Source organism: Tenrec ecaudatus, chromosome 12 (assembly GCF_050624435.1).
Source record: "Tenrec ecaudatus isolate mTenEca1 chromosome 12, mTenEca1.hap1, whole genome shotgun sequence".
Lineage (NCBI taxonomy): Eukaryota > Metazoa > Chordata > Mammalia > Afrosoricida > Tenrecidae > Tenrec > Tenrec ecaudatus.
The window spans coordinates 26,343,255-26,363,203 of NC_134541.1; the positions used below are offsets into that span (position 1 = coordinate 26,343,255).

Genomic DNA, 19,949 nt, shown 5'->3' on the forward strand with positions numbered 1-19,949 from the left:
CACAAACCAGAAGTCACGGGGTTTGATGAAGACACAGGGCCTGTCCTGCTGAGGGTGCTCCCTGGCTCAGCTGCCCCCAGGTCATGTGTGGCAGTGCTGGCTTGTGACCACCCGGGACTGCAGAGGGACAGAGCGATGGGCTAGGCAGGCTCTCTGGGCAACAGTGGGGAAGAGCTGTGAGCCTGTGAACAGTGGTTGGGCTGCTCTGGGAATGGAACAGATTAATTTCGAGAGACGCACACAGGAGACTCAGTCTAAACTCAAATATTTTACTGTACCTGAAGCTCTTGGGTGGGTGGGGGATGGGGGTACATTTCCAGGGAAACAAGTAGAACCAAAAGCCATAAATAACCAGTAAGGATTCTCATTCAAAACCCTGGCATGAGCCCCAGCATGGGGGCGAACAGCTCCGGACCTCGGATCCATGGTAAGCATGTGGGGTTCAGGGTGCTTAGCAAGAGCTGCAGCTCTGCCCACACAGCACGGGCACGTGAGCAGGGCTGCTAGGAAGTAGGGGGCGTCGATAGTGGCCACGGCTGACAGCTCCTCCGCAGGGTTGGGAGGGTGGAGGCTGAGCAGGTCATCCCCCATGTGCTGAAGAAAAGGCACAACACATCATCAGGGCCTCAGGCCCACCCAGGCTTCTGATGGGCAAAGCTCGATGCCGCAGGCTCGGTAGAGCTGCTGAAGAACGTGGATCATACAGGTTTCATTCGAGGTCTCTGAATGACACAGATGGGAGGCATGTGGACCACACACCACACTATCTTCGAGAGGTGACCCAAGAGCTTCAGGCGCAGAGGTGGACTTAGTGGGAGAAAGCTGGGCTGTTTGCTCCCCGGTATGGCCTCCTGAGGGGTGACGCCCACGTTTTCTGCACTGTGTCCTCACTCAACAGGGAAGGCAGAAATTCTGGCCCTTCTCCCCATTATCCTGTTTACCTTTTCAAAAGTCACCAACTGGTGACATAGACTCCATGGGCAGTGCAAGGTTTCTTGCTTTCTAGATATCCTGTGGATTTCTCTGGACGCTGGGTTAATTTTTGTCTCATTCAGAAAGACTCGGTTGCTATTGAAATTCAGTCAGGTCATCACCAATGCCAGGCTGGAAGGTGCCTTCAGGATGAGCGCAGCCGCTTTTGCACTGAAAACGTCTGGATCAGGAGCTTCAGCATCAGAACCTGGCGGGATCGTTGTGCTGCAAGTCCTAGGACAGGAAGGGAGGAGTGGCGAGGGCAGGACTGTGGCTGTGGCTGGAAGCGTTGCCAGTTAGCCAGTCCCCATGCCCTCAGGGAGCTCCACTACCACTGGGGCACAGTCCTCAGGCTCCGCATCAAAGTCCCAGCGGAACTTCTTGGTCAGGTGAGCTTGGAACTTTTTGGCCTTCTGCCTCAGGGTGGCATCCACAGCAAGGCTGCAGGCTGAGGAAAAAAACACCTACAGAGAACAGAGAGGGTAAGTCATTCTTGAGAGCACAGGGAGGGTCAAGAGGCTGTGGAAATTTCCTCATGGTGTTCAAGCACTCTGGGGCAGATGGATCAGCTGCTGCTGGCTCGGGCCCAGGACACCTGCTGTGCTCCCCAGAAACCAAGAGAAAAAGGTCCAAACCCAGCTGAGAAGCTGGGGCAGGACTAGAATGGAAAATTCCCATCCTGGGCACATGTGGGTCTGAGCCCCATGTCTCACTTGCCGGGACTCAGGGGCACCCCACCCCCTGCAGCGTACCTCCCTGAAGGCCTCAGCCAGTCCAGGCTGGCTAAGGCAGGGCTTGGCCTCTCGGGCACCCCGGGCCAAGTCTTTGATACTGAACAGTGAGCAGCCAAGGGACCAGAAGCTTTGCAATTTCACACCACGGAGCGTGAAACTATGGGGCCGTCACTCTGTTCCTGCCCACTAGGGACCAATCTTCCAGGGCACCTGGCACAGGGAGTAACTTAGCGGAAGAGGTAGTAGCTACACCAGCTGGTACTAAGACAGACCTGAGGTGTTCTAGGTCCCTAGAGCCCATAAAGTCCCAGGCCCCAAGCCAATGAAGCTGAACTGCTGCACTAATCTTCAAAATGGGCCATTGGATGCCAGTTTGAGGCTCTGCTTCCCTTTAAAAGTTGTCTTCAATGATCTTTCCAATTCCGTTTCCTCTAATACAAACACAGGCAGGGAGGTAAGAACAGCAATTTCCTCTACATCTAAAACCCTCATTCCAGCCTGCCCTGGGTCCTTATCTCTTCCAAAATAACAACCAACCCACCACTCCTCCTTACAATACTTGATTGTTTTCAAAGACGTCTCTCAGAGGTTCCCACTGGATCCGGATACCACCCTGGGATGCTATACCAGAATGTCTAACTGAGGCTGAGAGGTGCTAAAATGACGAGACCAAAACTATGCAGAAAGAAATATGTGTTTTCTCATCTGTTACCAAGGCCGGCTCCACTGACACAGGGCCCAGAAAGGAGCTGCAGCGCTCTGCTACCCATCACCCTCACGCCGCAGCGGGTCCTCGGGCTACTGGGAAAACAAGTCTGAGTCTGCGGCAACTGGCCTCCTCTGCATCTGATACCCAGGCCCACACCTCACCACCCTCTTCTCCAAGGACGCAGCAGGAGCAAGGCTCATCCTCAGTGGCCATGTTGGAGTGGTGACAGGGGCAGAAGGGACATGGAGGGAGGGGCAGAATTTGGCTTCATTAACTTGGGAATCAACTAAACACAGGAGGAGGCTCGACTGCAACGAAACGCCAGGTCCATAACGAATTAGAGGGCCGTGTGGTCTTGGTGGCAACAGCCAGCAGCCTGTCCCGCAGCAGCTGGTGAGGGCGGCCTTGGAGTGCTGACTGGAGCACAGCTGAGCGCTGGGGAAGGGTCTCTTAGGGCGGCGGCTCGCCACCTTCCTCAGGCCGCAGCCCTAAATGCCATTCCTCGAGTGGTGGCGAGTCCCAACCATAACATTATGTTTTTGTTTTATCTTTTTATTTTAACATTTTATTGGGAGCTCTTTCAGATATTACAATCTATAGTTACATTAGATCAAGCATAATTGTACAATTGCTGCCACCATCGTTTTCAATATATTTTTCTTCGTGAATTCCTTGATATCAGTTCCCTGTTTATCCCCTCATACAATTATTTTCGTTGCTACTTCATAACTGTCATTTTGCGACTGGTATGAATCGGGCGACCCCTGTGAAAGGGGTTATGACACACAGGTTGAGAACCACTGTGCTAGGGGAAGCAGAGACGCCTTGGTCTCAAGGCTGCACACCCCTGGCTCTGTTCCCAGAGGCCTTCGTGCTGACTTCCTCCCCAGTCTTGTTCCCCACCTTCCACAGGAAATGATACCACTCTCCAGTCCTTCTCTCCAGCCTCATTGAGAAGCATCCCACCCAGGCTCTCCCTCCCCCTTCGTGCCTCTAGGCACAAATGCTTTTCCCTCTTCTTAGAACACCCTTCCACCCTCTGCTTTCCCTCGGTCATCTAGGCAACTGGGGAGAACGGGCGCTCCTCTGTGGTTAGCACTATCACAGCCCTGGGCTCCCTAAGTCCCTTTACCACCCACCTCTCCTGAAAGACGAGGGTCAACCCAATGCAGGGATTCTCTCTCCTAATGGCAGTCCACACTCCTGGCACAGTCTGACAGATAAAAAGCGCCATTCCATGCGTAATGAACAAGAGAATGAAGACAACCACAGATTCTAGGAACATTCATTTGGGGTTCGCTACTGCACACTGCCTGCCACAAAGAAGCTGCTCAGTAACTATTCAGTAGTGCAAGATGGAGAAGGACCTACTTACTAAGTCCCTGAATTGACACAAGCTCACAAGCCACCTCCCTGTGACCTGCCTCTTAAAAAAGCCAAAGCTGGAGCCTCTGTGTTCCCTGTGCCTTATGAACTTCCATCAGTGACTGGTGAGTAGGGAAGGTATCCTGATTATCAGTGGATCCCACACAGCATATCGCCCATGGCCCAGCAGAGTTAGGGTTGTAGCACGCTGACTGGACAGGTACAAATGAGCAGGAAGGTCTGGCCTACATTTGACAACGGCTAGCACTGAGAAAGGAGCCCCGGAGGTTGGAGGTTGTGCTGCCCACACCGTCAGGCATTCGAACCCACAAGAGAAAAATGAGGCTTTCTCCTACAAAGATTGACAGCCTCGGAAATCCACAGGCACAGTTCTACTCTGTCCTGAGTTGAGTCAATGGCAGTGTGTGGACTTATTCTTATCAGCCAGCCTCTCCACCAGTGATGGGTTATCTAATAAGGTAAGCACAGGCTTACTGGTGCTTACGTACCAATCTGTAGTGAACAATTTCACAATTCTCCACCACATCCAAGATTCTGTTGGCACTGGTCTCTCTCCCCGCCCCAAAGGGAATGAAAACCTTTCCAAAAGTACAGTCCCTGACTGGGAAGATAGGAGAAAGAGGTGGCTTTCTGCTCCTGTACAGAGTCACGGTCTTGGAAGCGCACAGGGCCAGTTCTACCCTGTCCTACAGGGTTGCTCTGAGTGCACCGACTGGAGGGCAGTGAGTTTTGGGGGATGGAATACCCAGTCTGCCAATAGATTAGTAACAAGTACAAGTCAGCCGTGCTTCCCTTGTCTGTTGGCTAGTCTGTCCAGGCTCCTCGCGGACCTGAACCAGGGACAGGGGCGACAGAAACTTTGGTCTCAAAGAAAAAGCTCCTCTTTGCAAAGTCCTCTACGCTCCTGATGGCTCATCCCTAAAGCCCAAAGCGCAGGGAAAGTAAAACATAGGTGGACTTGAAGTCTGTAGTAACAAACAAGTTCATCTTAAGGCACACACACAAAGAGAAAGAAAGAGAAGTGTTTTATTTATCCTTTTGTGAGCACTTGATGGAATGACAAACCGGGAGGTGGAAGAACGGGGCATTACTGATCCTACTGCACAGCTGTGGACGTCGGGTGTGCCACTTCAGGCAGTCAGTCAGATGTGCCGAGTGAGATCCAGTCCAAGTAGCTAAATCTTAATTCAGTCCTTTATTCCCTACCAAGAGCGCCTTCTTTTTGTCTTGACCTATTCTTAATGCAGCCTACTTATGAACGTCTTTCCTGTACTGCCCTGTGGGGTGTCAAGGAGCTGGAACGTCAGGTGATCTGGAAGTGCCCCTGCTGCGGGGCTCTGGGCTGACCTTAAAACTCAGCTCGACTGAGGTATAATGTACATGACATTGACTTTGCTCACTGCACGCATTCTACTCCTTTTTACAAACGTACACAGCATGCAGCCACCTCCATCGGCAAGATACAGGAGGACAGCCACACGCTCGTCTGCTGACAGGTTCTTTAATGACAGTGCTATCTAGTTTAAGGTCGGCACACACTTGTGTAACCATCACCCCAACCCATCCACTCACCAGAATCCCTTTATGCTGCTCCTGAGGAAACCCTCCCCTATCACTGCCCCTGGCACCCACTGATTAAGGGTCACACTCTAGCTTCACAAATTTGCTATTTCAAAACATTCCTCACAATTCAGAAAAGCAGTTGTTTAGACAGTAGTTTTCGACCAATATTTTCCCTTGGTTCTCTTACTTTCAAATTCATGCTATACCTTCTTCAAATAGAAATTTCACAATGACCTGGTTGGTTATTACATTTACTAAAATGAAATCAAGTTAGGAAATGAATCATCATTATATCAGCAGATTAATCCTGGAGGTTTTAAAAATACTTTTGAAATACCATGATTACATTCTGTAAACAACTGCCCTTGTCTAAAACAAAAAGCACACCATTGGTTGTTTTTCTTCCAAGAGAAAAACAACTATTAATGTTTTAACCATTAAGCCTGTGTATTATAAAACTGGAATTACTCATAAATGTGAAAGCTTTTTAAAAAAGTGAAATCAACTGAATTCAGTCAGATCATCTTGAGAAATTCAAAACAGCAAGGTGGGTAGCTGAATTACTATTTTATCCTCTGTGGGGTTTTTTTGGGTTTCTTGGGGAAGCGGGGAAGGCTAGAAACAAGATAAAATTTCCTAGCTTTTTGATCCCCAGACTACATGATTATCACCTGAGAATCAAACATTTTACTTCCACTTCTAGAAGAAGAAACTGAGTCGGAAATAGGACTATCACTCCACAGTGGTGTGCAGGAAGGTAAGGCTGGTTTAAGGACTTTGGATGTTTCCCCGGGGCTGTTGTCATGTGGCAGCCCCCCCACAGGCTTTGGAACTTGGAGCACAGCCTTGCCACCCACTGGCTCTGTGATCTCAGGCAAAATTATGTGGCCACTCTGATCCTGCTCCTCATCTGTAAGGTGGGATTATGCACGCAGCCTTGCTGTGAGGGTCAGTAAGAGCCTGCCCCACAGGTGCAAGCAAGTGACAGGTGATGGCAGTTGTCGCACCAGGGAGGTGAGTTATGTCACAGCTGGTGTTACAGTGTGAATATGAGCAAGGCGCTGCCAGAGCCAAAGCGTTTCTGCAAGGTACAGACAGACCCTGGCCCTAATGAAGCTGGCAGTCCCACTTGGCCTACAGTGACAAAATTCCTTAAAAAAATCAGTTATGCACTTAGCAATCTAAGTCCCCCTACTCGCTTTCTAACATACATCTAAACTCAGATGGTCCTTTCAGTGGTTTCAAACAAATCATAGTGATTTAAATTGCTTAAACACACAAACACAGGTATCTATTTTTGTAATACATTTTTTTTTTTTTACTCAAAAGGGTTCACATGAGAAAGTCAAGGGGAAAATTAATGGCAGAAGCCCCTCGGTGGCGGATTTCATGCAGCCTAATGCGGCGACTGTCTTTAAGGGCTGACGAGCACACTCATCAGTCCTTCTCCATGGGCGAGTGGCCATTTAAGCTCCCCAGTAAAAAAACAAGCCAATTCTACTGACGTGGCGACCTGGTGGGGAGCAGGCAGCTGGCTGCGGAAAGCTTTTATGGGCTGATTCATTCACTCACAAACACTCTGAGGGAGTGCCTCTTGTGTGGGATTGGATTCTCGCTGCCAGTGTGACTTTCCATTACATTACAAAGGAGGAAGAAAAAGTTGTGCAACATCCTCTGCCATATTATACCTATTGAAATCTCAGTCATCTCTCACGCTCATGACCAAGTGCTCACTTCATATAAAGCCACTGCCGATCCTCTAGCCCTCAACCTTCAGCCCAGTCAGAATGAGCCACCCCTTGCAGGTGCTCTAATGCTGGTGGTCCACACTTTCCAGTTTATCCCTATGACATCAGGGTCATGCCTTTAACCTGCTCCAACTAAAAGCCCAAGGGAACACAAACCCAGGTACCTGCCAGGCCTTGTACTAGGTTTTGAAAAGAACCAGGTGAACAAAAAATAGGTCTTATTTAAAGGCATGCACAGCTCCGTGAGGGAATCAAACAGGCAAGAGTTTAATTTCAGCCACTCAGTCCATGCACCAGAACAGTGGTTAAGTAGCTACCAGGATGGGAAGGAGACAAGGGGAGGCTTCAGACAAGAACGCCTGGAGGGCACCTTGTCAACCCAGCGAGTACATTGCGGGCAGAAGGAAAATCAGGTTCCATCAAGGAGGCATGGAACAGCATGGCATGTCTGGGAACTTACAAGGAGGCAGCTGTCCTTAGAACTGGCAGAGGAAAGCGGAGAGGAGGGCTGGAGAACCAGGCAGTAGCCAGATTGGAAGGGGCCTTGAGAACACTGTATGGAGTGTTCATTTACTTAGCAACATGGGGCCACAGGAAGACCCCCCGAGAATCGGGCTGCATTCAGAGCAGCCCCTCGGGTGGCAGCTTAGGAAATGGAAAGCTCGGTGGGGTGAACATGGAGGCTGCAAGGCGGGTAAAAGACTGACACATTCAGATGCAGTCTAGATGCGACTAAATCTCAACCTCTCACAATGACCCTACTGGGCAGGGTACAACTACCCTTGTGGATTTTCGAGATTGTAACTCTTTGTGGAAGTAGAAAGCCTCCTCTTTCTCCCGAGGAGTGGCTGGTGCCTTTGAACTACTGATCCTGTGGTTAGCAGCCCAACGCATAACCACCAAGCCACCAGGCCTCCCCTACAAAGGGAAGTTCTGCCTTCTAAAACACTATTCATTATCTGGAATTGTTGGGTTAATTCATTTCCTAACTTTCCCACCTAAGTATGGGCTCTAATCTGGGGTCTGGGCCTTGCTCGTAACTACATTCTTAGTCTTAGAACAGTGCCTTGTACACAATCAGTGCTCAGTAAATCCCTGCTAAAGCAAATGAACAGAATACAGGAGGGCAAGAGCCCCGGCTAACAGGTAAGCGCCATCTTCCACACTGCCTGCAGTGCCTTGCATGCACAGGAGGCTCAAAGACCTGGGCTAATAGTAAGTTTTTAAAACGTGCTTGTCCTGGATTTTCCAGGTAACAACATCAAATAACCTTGGTGAAAGTTCAAAGGCAGAATTTTTCCAACCAGAAGCTTTGCACACCCACCTGGGCATCAAGGAACCCAGCTGGGACCTTTCTGCCTCGTACATCACTGCTGGCAACAAAGCCTGGGCAATTAGAGTCAGCTGTCGGGTGTGCTGACAATGGGCGGGACAGCCAGTCACGCAGCATGGCCACCCGTGTTGGTGTGACAGCACGCATTACATCAGGGGGGCAGCACATCATTCCCAGGCTGCAGCCTCCTCACAGGGCTCTATAACCCACAGCCCAGAAACATTGGAGGAGGTTCCTCTCAGGGGCTGGGTCAGCGGACTCAGTTTCTCTGTGACAGCAGAGACTAATAAAAGGACGGCTCCTAATTCTTCTAATGTGGGACCCACCATGCTCCAGCCATCAGCTTGAAGTCAGCTGCCACCTCACAGGCGGAGCACTCACAGGTTCTGCCAACAGCCAGCGGGTTTTAGAAGAGGGTCCTGTACCTCTGCACCGTGACAGTGTCATTCAAGAATCCTCTTGAGGGGGACCCACATAGCATTCAGTACATAAAGGACACTCAACCAAAGCTCAGGCTTGGGTACAAATCCCAATGTGGCCACTTTCCAGCTATATGATGATAAGTAAATGAGGTCACCTTTCCCAGACCTCCACTTTCTCACTTGTAAACCAGGAGTCGTCTTCCCGAGAGAAGCAATGAGGGAGCCCACACCCACACCAGGAGACACTCGGTGCCTACTACCCAACAGGCACTTTATGCATGTCCGTTTCTGGGCAGGGGAGGTGACTGGATCCCACCCTGCGTGGAACAAGCCCCATGGGTCCCATACACAGTCACAGCGAGCAAGTATGCCTCTTCTACACTTGAGAAAGTTACGAAATGTGCGTGGCAGAGGCTGTACCAAGCCCGCAAAGGAGGCTAATCTGTCTGCAAAGGGAGGAAACAGCACAAGAGAAAGATTGCAAATTGTTTGAAGCTCCTTCCCTAATTACCACTCATAATGAAAATTTAATTGCCAAGTTAAAAGCAAATTTCACTTTTTCTGTCAGAGAATCTCTGCAGAAACTGGCACATTTTGTTTGAACAGGAAATCAAAGTTACTTTATGGATTAAATGAGATCTAAGGAGCTGCAGATGTTTCACTGGGAATAACAAGCTTCAAAACTCTGCCTTTCTGGGCTGCAGGAACTTGGGGCTACAGGGTAAAAAACAACCAAACAGTTTGGAGCTGTGTCATTCAAAGCAGTAGTAATTCAAATTCCAAATACTCTAGCACTAAGCACACTGGGTACAGAGTCTCTAGCATCCAGGAGCTCACAATCATGTAGGGAGAAAGGACAGGAAACAGATGGGGATGAAGAAACCTCTGGGTCTTGGAAGAACAGTAAGAAGCACAAAGCCGCTTTCCAGCGTGGTTCTGGCACTCTGGGTCTTACAAAAAGAGATGGAGAAAAGAAGGGCATTCTGCTGTCAATTAAGCGGTGACCACAGAGAACACGAGCAGTGCTCCCACACACCTCCATGGAGGGGGGCTCCCCAAAGCAGGGCTCTTGGGCAGAGAAACCTGGAACTCTGTCAATACTTCCAAACACCAAGCCAAGGTGGGCAGAAACTAACAGTGGATTATTAATAAAGTTATACAACTTCCGAAACAGAAACAAAAAGGTAGCCCTCCTGAGGGTCCTTCCACACACTCTGGTCTCAATTCCACCCACCTCCCTGCTGGCTCGACTGCTCACCTGCAAAGTGCTTGTGAGGAAGTTGTTCTGGGAGACAATGTCCACAAAGAAGTCGGGAGGGATCTCGCCGAGCTGGTGATACAGGATGGAGATGAGGTTGATGTAGAGGGTGCTGCGCTTCACCATGGCCTCTTCGGACCGGCACAGGAGATTCAGGAGCTGCTTCCAGTGCTCAAATGCCTCGTACACGTTCCCCAGCAGGAAGCACACAAACGCAAACTGCAGTTCACCTGAAAGGTGCCGAGAGGAGAGATGACGCTGGGGGAGAGGACTTCAGCAACAGGTGACCCTGTATCCTGGCCACTCCTGCAGAGGCTGGCATGGAGTTTGTACCTAGCAGGTGTTCACTATGTTGGTGGAACTACTAGGCTCTGAAGTCACGGGAGGTCACACAGTGGTTTTGGAGGTCTGGAAAGGCAGACCGCAGAGCTGAGGGAGAACTCGTCTTGGTGCAGTGGAGGCATGGTTCTTTCTCAATTGGCTCTGCCTGGTTCGTTTGTGAAACTAAACATTGGCTTAATCTCTGCATTTTTGGCTTTTGTATAAATGCGTGCATTTCTGGCCTCGTCTAAAATTAAATTATGAGATCAGAAGTGCTTCCAAAGTGTGGTCATGTCGATTCAGTTATCCCTGTAACAGCTGTCTTCACAGGTATACTTTGAAGAACTGAAATATCTAAGAGGTAGAAAACTGGATTTCCAGCCATTTTAAAGTCTGAATTTCAAGTGTATGACTTATTAAATGAAAATGCGGTGTAATGCATTAGGTGCACCCAATCAACTGTGCCTTTCTTATCAGCGGGAAGGTGCCACACACACTGCGTCAGCACTTCCCCTCCTGAAGGTGTGCCTAAGTGTGCACAAGGATGTTCCTCAGATGATGTGCACAGTGGAGAGACTCAGGAACACCCTAAAGGACTCAGAGTCCCCACCCATGGGGACCTTATTTTTGTAAAAAAAAAAAAAAAAATCACACAGTATAATATTTTTTTTAAAAAAAGACTACAAGGAAATCATAGGAACATAAAAGACTGAGTAAAGTACAGACAGATACAGAAAAAGAGAGAAAGTAAAGACACCAATATAGTAAAATGACTATTTCTAGGTTGTGGGATTTGTCTGTCTTCTATAACAACATGAATTTATAAAATCAAAAATAAAAGCTAGTAACTTCTATAATGCATGTGTATATATGGGTGTATGTATTTTATGTAAGGGATGAAACAACAAAACCCCAAAAATAACAATGAAGAAATCCCTGCCTCATCTAAGCTAGTGGCAAAAGAGCATCTTGAAAGAGCCAGGAGCAAACTGAGGTCAACAGGAAGCTACTAAAAAAACAGGTCTGGCTTGGGAACCAGGAATCCTGGGCTCTGGACTCGTTTCCCCATGTGGCTGGCCAAGCCTTTTCCTCTGTGGACCTCAATCTCTCTGTAAGATGAGGCGCTGGGCCACATCAGTGGTTCCCAACCACAGGATTACCTGAGGGCCACAGGGCGCTTCTCCGTCAGACTCCAGACCTCTTGAATCAGAGTCTCCCAAGGTTAAGGCCCAGGCATTTGTACCTTTCAAGTGTACTGGTCCTGGGCACCCCTCGACAAGATAACCCAAGATTCTCAAAGCCTTGTCCTAAAGTCCCCCAGCCCAGCCCCAAAGAGCTTGCTCCTTCTCACCGAGCACGTCCTGGGGGCTGCCGGGGAAGTGCTGGCTGAGCACCGTTTCCAGAGCATAGCTCAGGTCCAGGCTGTGCCTGGTTATCTCTGCCGGAGTGGCGCCATCAGGGAACATCTGCGTGGGCAGCTCCGAGAAGCGGATCTCTGTACCGGCTCTGGGCTTCATCTCGGGCAGCCGAGCCAGGCCCTCCTGGTAGCTCTTGCACTCCGTGTCATAGTGGGGTAGATTCTGCTCCACCCGGTCCTTGGTATGCTTCATGGTAAGCACAGGCAGCACGTCGGAGAAGGCACAGATGTGCCGGCTCTCGGGCTGCAGTTTCTCCATCATAGCCTCGCTGAGGAAGCTGGTGAGAGAAATCCACTTCTTGAGTGTGGCGTATGGGTAAGGGCCCAGGAACTGGTCCAGCTCCTGGAGGTTGGCCCTCATGGCCTCCACCTCGGCTTCTGGGGCTGGGGACAGGTCCACCTCTTCCTGGACTGCATTCCAACGCAGCACTGTCAGCTCCCGTTGCTGCAAGCTGAGGAAGAAGCCCATTCGAGGGCCAATGTCCTTTGGATTGGCTTTGTCCACAGAGCTATAGTGGAGGAAGTGGATGCCGGGTGGGATCATCTTCACACCTCGGAACTTGGGCCCCACCTCCCAGGAGTTGTAGTCAATGCCAAACTCAGTCCCCTTTGGCATGTTCAGGATGACCACAGTGGCCCCCTCAAAGAAGAGGCGCTTGGCAAGCTCAGGATCCATCTGCATGGTAGCCATGTGGACAGTGATGGGTGCCCGAAACAAGAATCCTTCTTCCTTGTCTTTCAGAACAGCTGAAGAAGAAAGAAACCAGAGTTAAACAGAACTTGGGGAAGGCAGCTGATTTGCTGAGAGGTTCTGTGTCAGGCATTGAGCTAGATCCTGACACCTTAAGCTCCCTTAATCCTCACCACAATCCTGCAGGCAAGAATTTGGGGTCCCATTTCACAGAGGAAGAAACTGAGGCTCAAAGAGGAGTTTCGTGTTTGATTTAATGAGCAGTAACACCCACTTCATAGCTAGAAAAACAAATCACCAAATTCACCGTCATTAAATCAAGTCTGACTCATAGCGACCCTACAGAATGGGGTGGAACTGTCTCTTTGGTTTCCAGAACTGCCACTGTTGACAGCAGTAGAAAGCCCTATCTTACTCCAGCAGAGCAGCTAGTGGATTCAAACTTCTGTCCTTGAGGTTAGTAGCCCAACACATTATTAGCAGGTCACACAGGAATCCAGTTAGGATCTGGGCAGCTTGTTCTTTTCCCTGCTCATTCCCAATATCTAATCTGAGAGCTCTCTCAAAACAACAGAGGGGGCCATAAACCACCACTCTACCTAAAGCCTACTGCTGAACAGGAAATTTCAAAACGCAGCTCAAAAAGGCAAAGTACTACAATGAAATGTGCAAAGACCTGGAGTTACAAAGTCCAAAAAGAACATGCTCAGCTTATCTCAAGCTGAAAGAATTGAAGGGAAAAAATGCAAGCCTCGAATGGAAATATTGATGGATTCTGTGGGCAAAATAATGAACGATGCCCAAGGACACAAGTACATATGTACAAATATGCTTGATACAATTGATGTATGGAATGTTATAAGAGCTGTAAGAGACCCCAATGAAATGATTATATATTATATATAAAAATACAAGAAGCATCAAAAGAAGATGGGAAGAATATGCACAACTATAAAAAACAAACGAAACAACACCATCTCAAGATGTAGCATATGATAAAGAACCAATGGTCAAAGCTATACTGGAAACACTAGGAAAAAACAAGGCTCCAGGAATGAACAGAAAACCAACTGAAAGGTTTCAACAAACTGATGAAATACTGGAAGCATTCACTCATCTACACTAAGAAATTTGCAAGACAGATACCTGGCCAAACGACTGGAAGAGAGACATATTTGTATTCATTCAAAAGAAAGGTGACCCAACAGAATGCTAATTACAGAACGACATCATTAATATCACATGCAAGCAAAATTTTGCTGAAGACAATTCAAAAACAGTTTCAGCAGAACATCAACAGGGAGCTGCCGGAAATTCAAGCTAGATTCAGATGGCATGGAACAAGGTGATGTCATTGCTGATGTCATCATATGGACCTTTGCTGAAAGTAGAGAATAGCAGAAAGGCGTTTGTGTTTTTTGACTATGCAAAGACATCTGATATATATGGATCACAACAAAGTATGGGTAACATCGACAAGAAAGGAATTGACCAGAACACTTCCTTGTGCTGATACAGGACCTGTACATGGACCAAGAGGCATGCATTAGAGCTTAGCATGGGAATACCGCGGTTTAAAATCGAGAGTGCGGTGTCAGCGGTGTGTCCTTTCATCATGTTTAGTCAGTCCGAGTGAAGAGCAAATAATCCAAGAACCTGGACGATATGAAGAAGAATGAGGTATCAGATCCGAGGAAGGTTTATTTACCTGTAATATGCAGGTAACATAACCTTGCTTGCTTGAAGTACTTGAGTATGAATTACAACTCAATGGAAAGAAACCAAAAACCCCAACAACTGGACCAATAGCCAACATCATGATAAAGGGGGAAGGATGGAGCCATTAAGGATTTCATTGTGCTTGGATCCACATCAATGCTCACGGAAGCAGCAGTCAAGAGATCAAAGGACACATGTGACTGGGTAAATCTGATGCACAAGACCTCTTTAAAATGCTAAAGAGATGCTACTTTGAGGACTAAGATGCAGCAGACCCAAGTCTTGTTATTTTCAATCATTTCATATGCATGTGAAAGTTGGAAAATGAATAAGCAAGATGCATTTGAAGTATGGTGCTGGCAAAGAATATTGAAACAAACAAACAAAAAAAGAATATTGAAACTACCATGGACTGCTAGAATAAAGAAATAGGTTTGGGGCCAGGGCGTGGTGCCCCAACAGATTGGACTGGAAAACGCTCCTAAGGGGCAGCAAACGATCCTTGAACTAACTACAAGCTTTTCTTTTGTGGAAAAAAACAAAAACCAAAAAAAACAAAGAAATAGGTCTGGGAAGGCGTGTAGCCACAATGCTCCTTAGAAACAATGATGGCCAGACTCTGTCTCATGTACTTTGGACATGTTATCATGAGAGACCAGTTCCTGGAGAAGGACAGCATGCTTGGGAGAGGAGTAGGGAAAAACAGAATGACCCTCAAAACCGGAAGTTCATCAAGATAAACTGACACAGCCGCTCCAGCAGTTAATTGTGAGGATGGCACAGGACCAGTGGTGGTGTGTTCTGTTGTGCCTACAGTCACTACGTGTCAGAGTCTAACAACGACAAAACCTATTGCTGGAGAATCTCAAGAAAATCAAAAGGCTGATGAAATCAAGCATATCCTGTTTTTCACAAATCTCTGGGAAGGCAGGAGGTTACAAGTAGGACACTACGGGAAGTGGGTGCTCAGGATGTAAAATCTGTAATAGGGTTGAGAAGTGGAAACCTTTTCAGCCCCAAACCCTCTTCTCCTTTTAGTCATTGGAAAAAAACAAAAGCAAAAACCTAAACTAAACTGAAGTCCAAAGAGGAAAACATCAAGTCTAAAGGGGCCTTGGTCAGCAGTGCTCTCCACTACCCTCCCGGAAGGAACTCAAGACGGGAAACCGGCCTAGGATCAAGACTCACAAGAAAACAAGTTTCAAATGCTTATTTCCCCTTACCTTTGAACTACCCATGAGGGCATTTTAAACCATCCAGTCTCAATTCAAATTCACTGAGTGCTGCATTGGACCGGGATCTGGGCTGGAAACATCCAGAGTAAGACAATCACTGGCCTCAAGGCACTTCAGATCCAGTTGGATGTACAACCAAGACCCTAAAATTCACAAACAGAACACGATGCCGGCTGAATCCCCCACCCTGCCCTTAAAATGGAAAAACAAAATATTGAGAAGAAAATTATGTAATCTTATTCAAAAAGCCTACTAACAACTCTAAATGTGCCTATTTTTCAAAACCCATCTAGGGTTATCAGAGCCCATCATAATGGTAAGGATGTACGTGGTGTGTGTGTGTGTGTGTGTGTGTGTGTCAAGCCCATCATAATGGTAAGGATGTACGTGGTGTGTGTGTGTGTGTGTAATACACTTGGTTGCCACACAAAAAGTATCTTACTAGAATTCATGGTAAAAAAAAGTTCGAATATAACTGATGAACCTTTCTCCTTTAAGAGTGACAGTCCTGGCAACAGGGGCAACTCTAGCCTGTCTTTAGGGTTGCCAAGTCAGAACCGAATAGATGGCAATGGGTTTGGTTTCTAAAGAATTTGTAAAGCGATCTTTCAGTTCCCGATCCTGAATACAAAAGGTAGCTAACAACGATTTGTTGAACGACCAGACAGTCCACTTCGAAAAACTCTAATTCATAACTACCCACGGCTGCTTGTGGTACGCTGTGTGCTCCTCTTTGATCACAATTCCGTTCATTCTGCCTCCATCACCCTGTGCCTCTCAGGGCCTGGGGCACGGAAATGCTGGGAAAGGTTTTCTGGAATCGGCCGAGAACAACAGACGACCAATCAATCTCACTTCCAACCAACCCTGAGTTCTTCAGAGCGCACGAAACTCCATCTATCCACTTCTCTGCACCAATTCCCGCATCACCACCAATCTGCCATCTTCTCCGGTCGGCGGGCGCTTCCCCTTTCCAGGCCCTCTCCACACCGCCGCCAGAGGGACCTTTCCAAATGCCAACCCAATCGTGCCCACAGCTACATCCCAGGGGCAGTTCTTGGGAAACTGAAATGCCTCGCGCAGAGCCTCTGCGGCTTCCTTTGCGACCGCGGCCCCCAGCCAGCTCGGTCCCGGCCACTGGCCTCGCGCCCAGCGGCTTCTCTCGGCCAAGCCGCGGCGGTGCTGCTCGGGGCAACCGGCCCGCGGTTGGGGGACACGGGGCTGCCACGCCCACGAGACGGGGTCCTTCTAGCCACCGTGTCCCTGGCCCCGAGCAGACGCCTGACACGCGTGTGCTGCTGCAACGATGAGGGCCGCTTGGGAGACCCGAAGCGGCGGCTCGGGACGTGCGGGGAAGGAGCCGCACGGAGCGCGGCGCCGGCGCGGCCGAGGCCTCCGCCCACCAGGTCGACAGTTGCGGACACAGTGAAGTGCGCCCGCGTGCCCCGGGAGCCCGGGCCCACGGCCCTCGGGGAAGGCCCCCCACACCTCAGCTGCCCACCAGCGGCGCGCCAAGCCCGAGGGAGCAGCCCCGGCGAGGGGCCCAGGTAGGCCAAGACCAGGCCTCCGCGGCCCCCAAGTCAGGAAGAGGGGCGGCCCTGCGCACGCGGCAGCCGCGGCGCCCGAGGAAGGAGGAGCCGGGAGGCCGCACTCACCGACGGTCCTCAGCGCCCGAGCGCCCGCACCGCGGCGACGCACCGGAAGTGCTTCTCGCGTCCGAGTCGGGCCGGAGTAACGAGCAAAGCGGCCCGGGGAGCGCCCGGCGGTGCAAGAACGGGGCCGCGCTCGCGGGTTCCGCCCCGTCGGTTGCGTGGTGCTCTTCGTCGTAGCTAGCTGCTCGGGTCTTGTTCCCAATCTGTAAATAAAATCTGTCGTCAAACTGTTCACTTTATATCCCCCCCCCCCCACTTCTGCAGCCTCAGCCCCCTGGTCTCCGGAAAGCGTGGTCGCGGAAGCGGGGGGGCGCGGCCCTGGCGGCCCAGTAGTCGCAGCGCGCTCAGTGTAGTTTCCGGTCCGCCAGGCTCCAGCGGAGCCGTCCCCGTCAGGCCGTGACCCTCACGCGCGGCTTCCGGCCACACACTGGCCTGGAAAAGCGCCCTCAACCCCAGTGGCCACGCCAAGAAGAACCAGCCTCCGCAGCAGCAGAGTCGCCGCGGAATCCTTCCAGCCACCTCCGTAGTGTCCCTCTGGCAACTCAGCCCCAGTCTGGTATCTGAGCCCGGTGGTCGTTCGTCCTGGGGAGGCCACCTCGCTGGCTGGTCCGGCATTGTTCTCCTGGGCCGAGCACAGAGCCCGCCCGGCTCAGCTTGATACGGACGTGGTCGATGGCAGCTGCCACCTCGGACTGACGGTGTGTACAGGAGAACTCAACGCGGCCTTGACCTGCGCCATCCTCACCATTGTTCTGATGTGGGAGCCCGTCTTGTGGAGGGCCTTCCTCCTTTTCTTCGCTGCCCCTCCACTTTCCCAAGCATGATGGCCTGCTCCAGGGACGGGTCTGGGCACATGTCCGAAGTTAGCATTCTTGTCTCTAAGTTAGAGAACCTTGATTGTGTCTATTCCAAGACATAATCTCTTTGTTCTTTGACAGCCCATGGTACTTTCTTTTTCTTTTTTTCAGGTTACTTTCAATGTCCTTCACTAGTACCACAAGTCAAATGCATTGACTTTTCTTTGGTCTTCTTTATTCATCGCGCAACTTTCACAATCAGATGCAGTGATTGAAAATGCCCTGGCTTGTTCAGGCTCACCATAGTCCGCAAAGTCACATCTCTGCTCTTTAACACTGGAAAGAGGTCTTGTGCAGCAGACTTACCCAATGCCATGTGTCTTTTGATTTCTTGACGGCTGCTTCTGTGAACCTTGATTATGGACCTGAGCAAGACAAAACCTTTCTACATACATTATGTATTTAATGACAATCATCTAGTATCAATAAATAGCTTTCTTTGGTAGGGCTAGCCTTGTGCTAGGTGGTTGTATCAATCAGGGCTCAACCAGAGAAGCAGAACCAGTAGGAGATAGAGACCGAGATTGATTGGTTGATTTACGTCAAGGAATTTGCTTATACAATCTTAAGGACTAAGCAACTCTGAAATCTGTGACGAGTCATCATGAAAACAAGGCTATCAGGGTGGGGATGGGGATTCTGCACTTAACAAAGAAGCTGTGGAGAGGTTGGTTTTCTTCTCTGTTCTTCAGGCCTTTCAACTGGTTGAAGCAGGCTCACCTGATTCTCGAATTTGCGTGTCATCCTTGCGTAGGGGCCATGCTAATCTTCTCTGTATCGTTCCAATTTTAGTATATGTGCCGCCGAAGCAAGCACATGATTCTCTAAGATAATCTCCGTTAGTTAAAGCCAACTGATTATGGAATTTAATCACATCAGTCACATTCACATTCAATCACAAAATACTTTCCCAGCAACACCTAGATTAGTGTTTGATTGGAAATTTAGGAAACTGTTGCCTAACCAAGTCGGTAAATCAAAAAGGTCATCACAATGGTGTACATGTATTATCTAATTCCTATAGCTACTCCGGAGTAGATCTTCATAAATTGGAAGGTATCCACTGTAACTCCTATGCAACAAGGCAAGCTTGACCTAATTTGCTTTACTCCATATTTACTTTAAGAACAATTTTAGTCCACCATTACATCCCATAAAGACCAAATACAACTTGGGAATATTGGAAAATTATGTCAACTATACTTGCAATTTAAGGAGAACAAGAAGAATGCCACACAACAAAATGTCCCCCTTAGATGACTATCTTTGCTCTTTCCTAAGAGTTCCCCTAGAGCAACTGTGTGTTAGTCTGGGTAGACTAGAGAAACAAATCCAGGGAGACTAATATTTGTATAAGAGAAAGCTTTATATAAAAGAGTAATTATATATTGAGAAGACATCCCAGCCCATAAGTACAATATTAGCCTTTATGTCTGATACCAGTCTATAAATTCCTCTTCAAACTCACACAACACATGCAATGATGCCAAATGCAGGAAGATCCCAGGCCAGTGAGTGGAAAGTCTTGTGGATCCAGTGGTAGTGGAAGCGTCTCAGCGCTGGCATGGGACTCCACATGGCTCCTCCAGCTCCAGGTTTATGCCTCCATCAACTAGTGCCATGTGGCTTGTCAGCAGGAAAATGAAGCAGAGAGAGTGGTTCTGGCCTCCAGTGAGCTATTTATCTCTGGATTGCCTCCGAATGAGGTCATCAAGCTGTGACCTGATTGACAGGTCAAACTCCACCCCTTCACTCTTAATAGTCTCAAGTTGACACCAGATTATGTAACTACCCCAAGCTGCCTTGTGCACTATTCTTTCCTCACTTCCACCATTCAGCTAGTCTTTGTAGGCTTCTGCTTCCTCCTCTCAAAAATTCTTATGCTTTGCAAATCGAAACCACAATGAGATCATCTCATCCCAGCATTATATG

The 19,949-nt window shown here is 49.0% G+C and overlaps 1 protein-coding gene and 1 non-coding gene across 6 annotated transcripts; both read right to left on the reverse strand.

Moving 5' to 3' along the window:
• Positions 1-255: 255 nt before the first annotated feature.
• AAR2 (AAR2 splicing factor) lies at positions 256-17,465 on the reverse strand. 5 transcript variants are annotated; one of them, XM_075563681.1, is made up of 5 exons: positions 17,164-17,464; positions 15,497-15,651; positions 11,798-12,610; positions 10,126-10,355; positions 256-1,436 (listed from the first exon to the last, which is right to left on the reverse strand). In XM_075563681.1, the coding sequence occupies exons 3-5, from the start codon at positions 12,552-12,554 to the stop codon at positions 1,269-1,271; spliced, it is 1,155 nt and encodes a 384-aa protein (XP_075419796.1). In that variant the 5' UTR covers positions 12,555-12,610; positions 15,497-15,651; positions 17,164-17,464; the 3' UTR covers positions 256-1,268. The 5 variants fall into 5 exon arrangements, with proteins under 5 accessions (XP_075419796.1, XP_075419797.1, XP_075419795.1 ...); XM_075563682.1 differs by lacking the exon at positions 17,164-17,464 and adding an exon at positions 16,375-17,060; XM_075563680.1 differs by lacking the exon at positions 17,164-17,464 and adding an exon at positions 16,212-17,060.
• Positions 17,466-18,726: 1,261 nt separating this feature from the next.
• On the reverse strand, positions 18,727-18,833 carry LOC142423544 (U6 spliceosomal RNA). The gene has a single exon (XR_012779174.1). It is a non-coding gene; the product is annotated as a U6 spliceosomal RNA (small nuclear RNA).
• Positions 18,834-19,949: the final 1,116 nt, after the last annotated feature.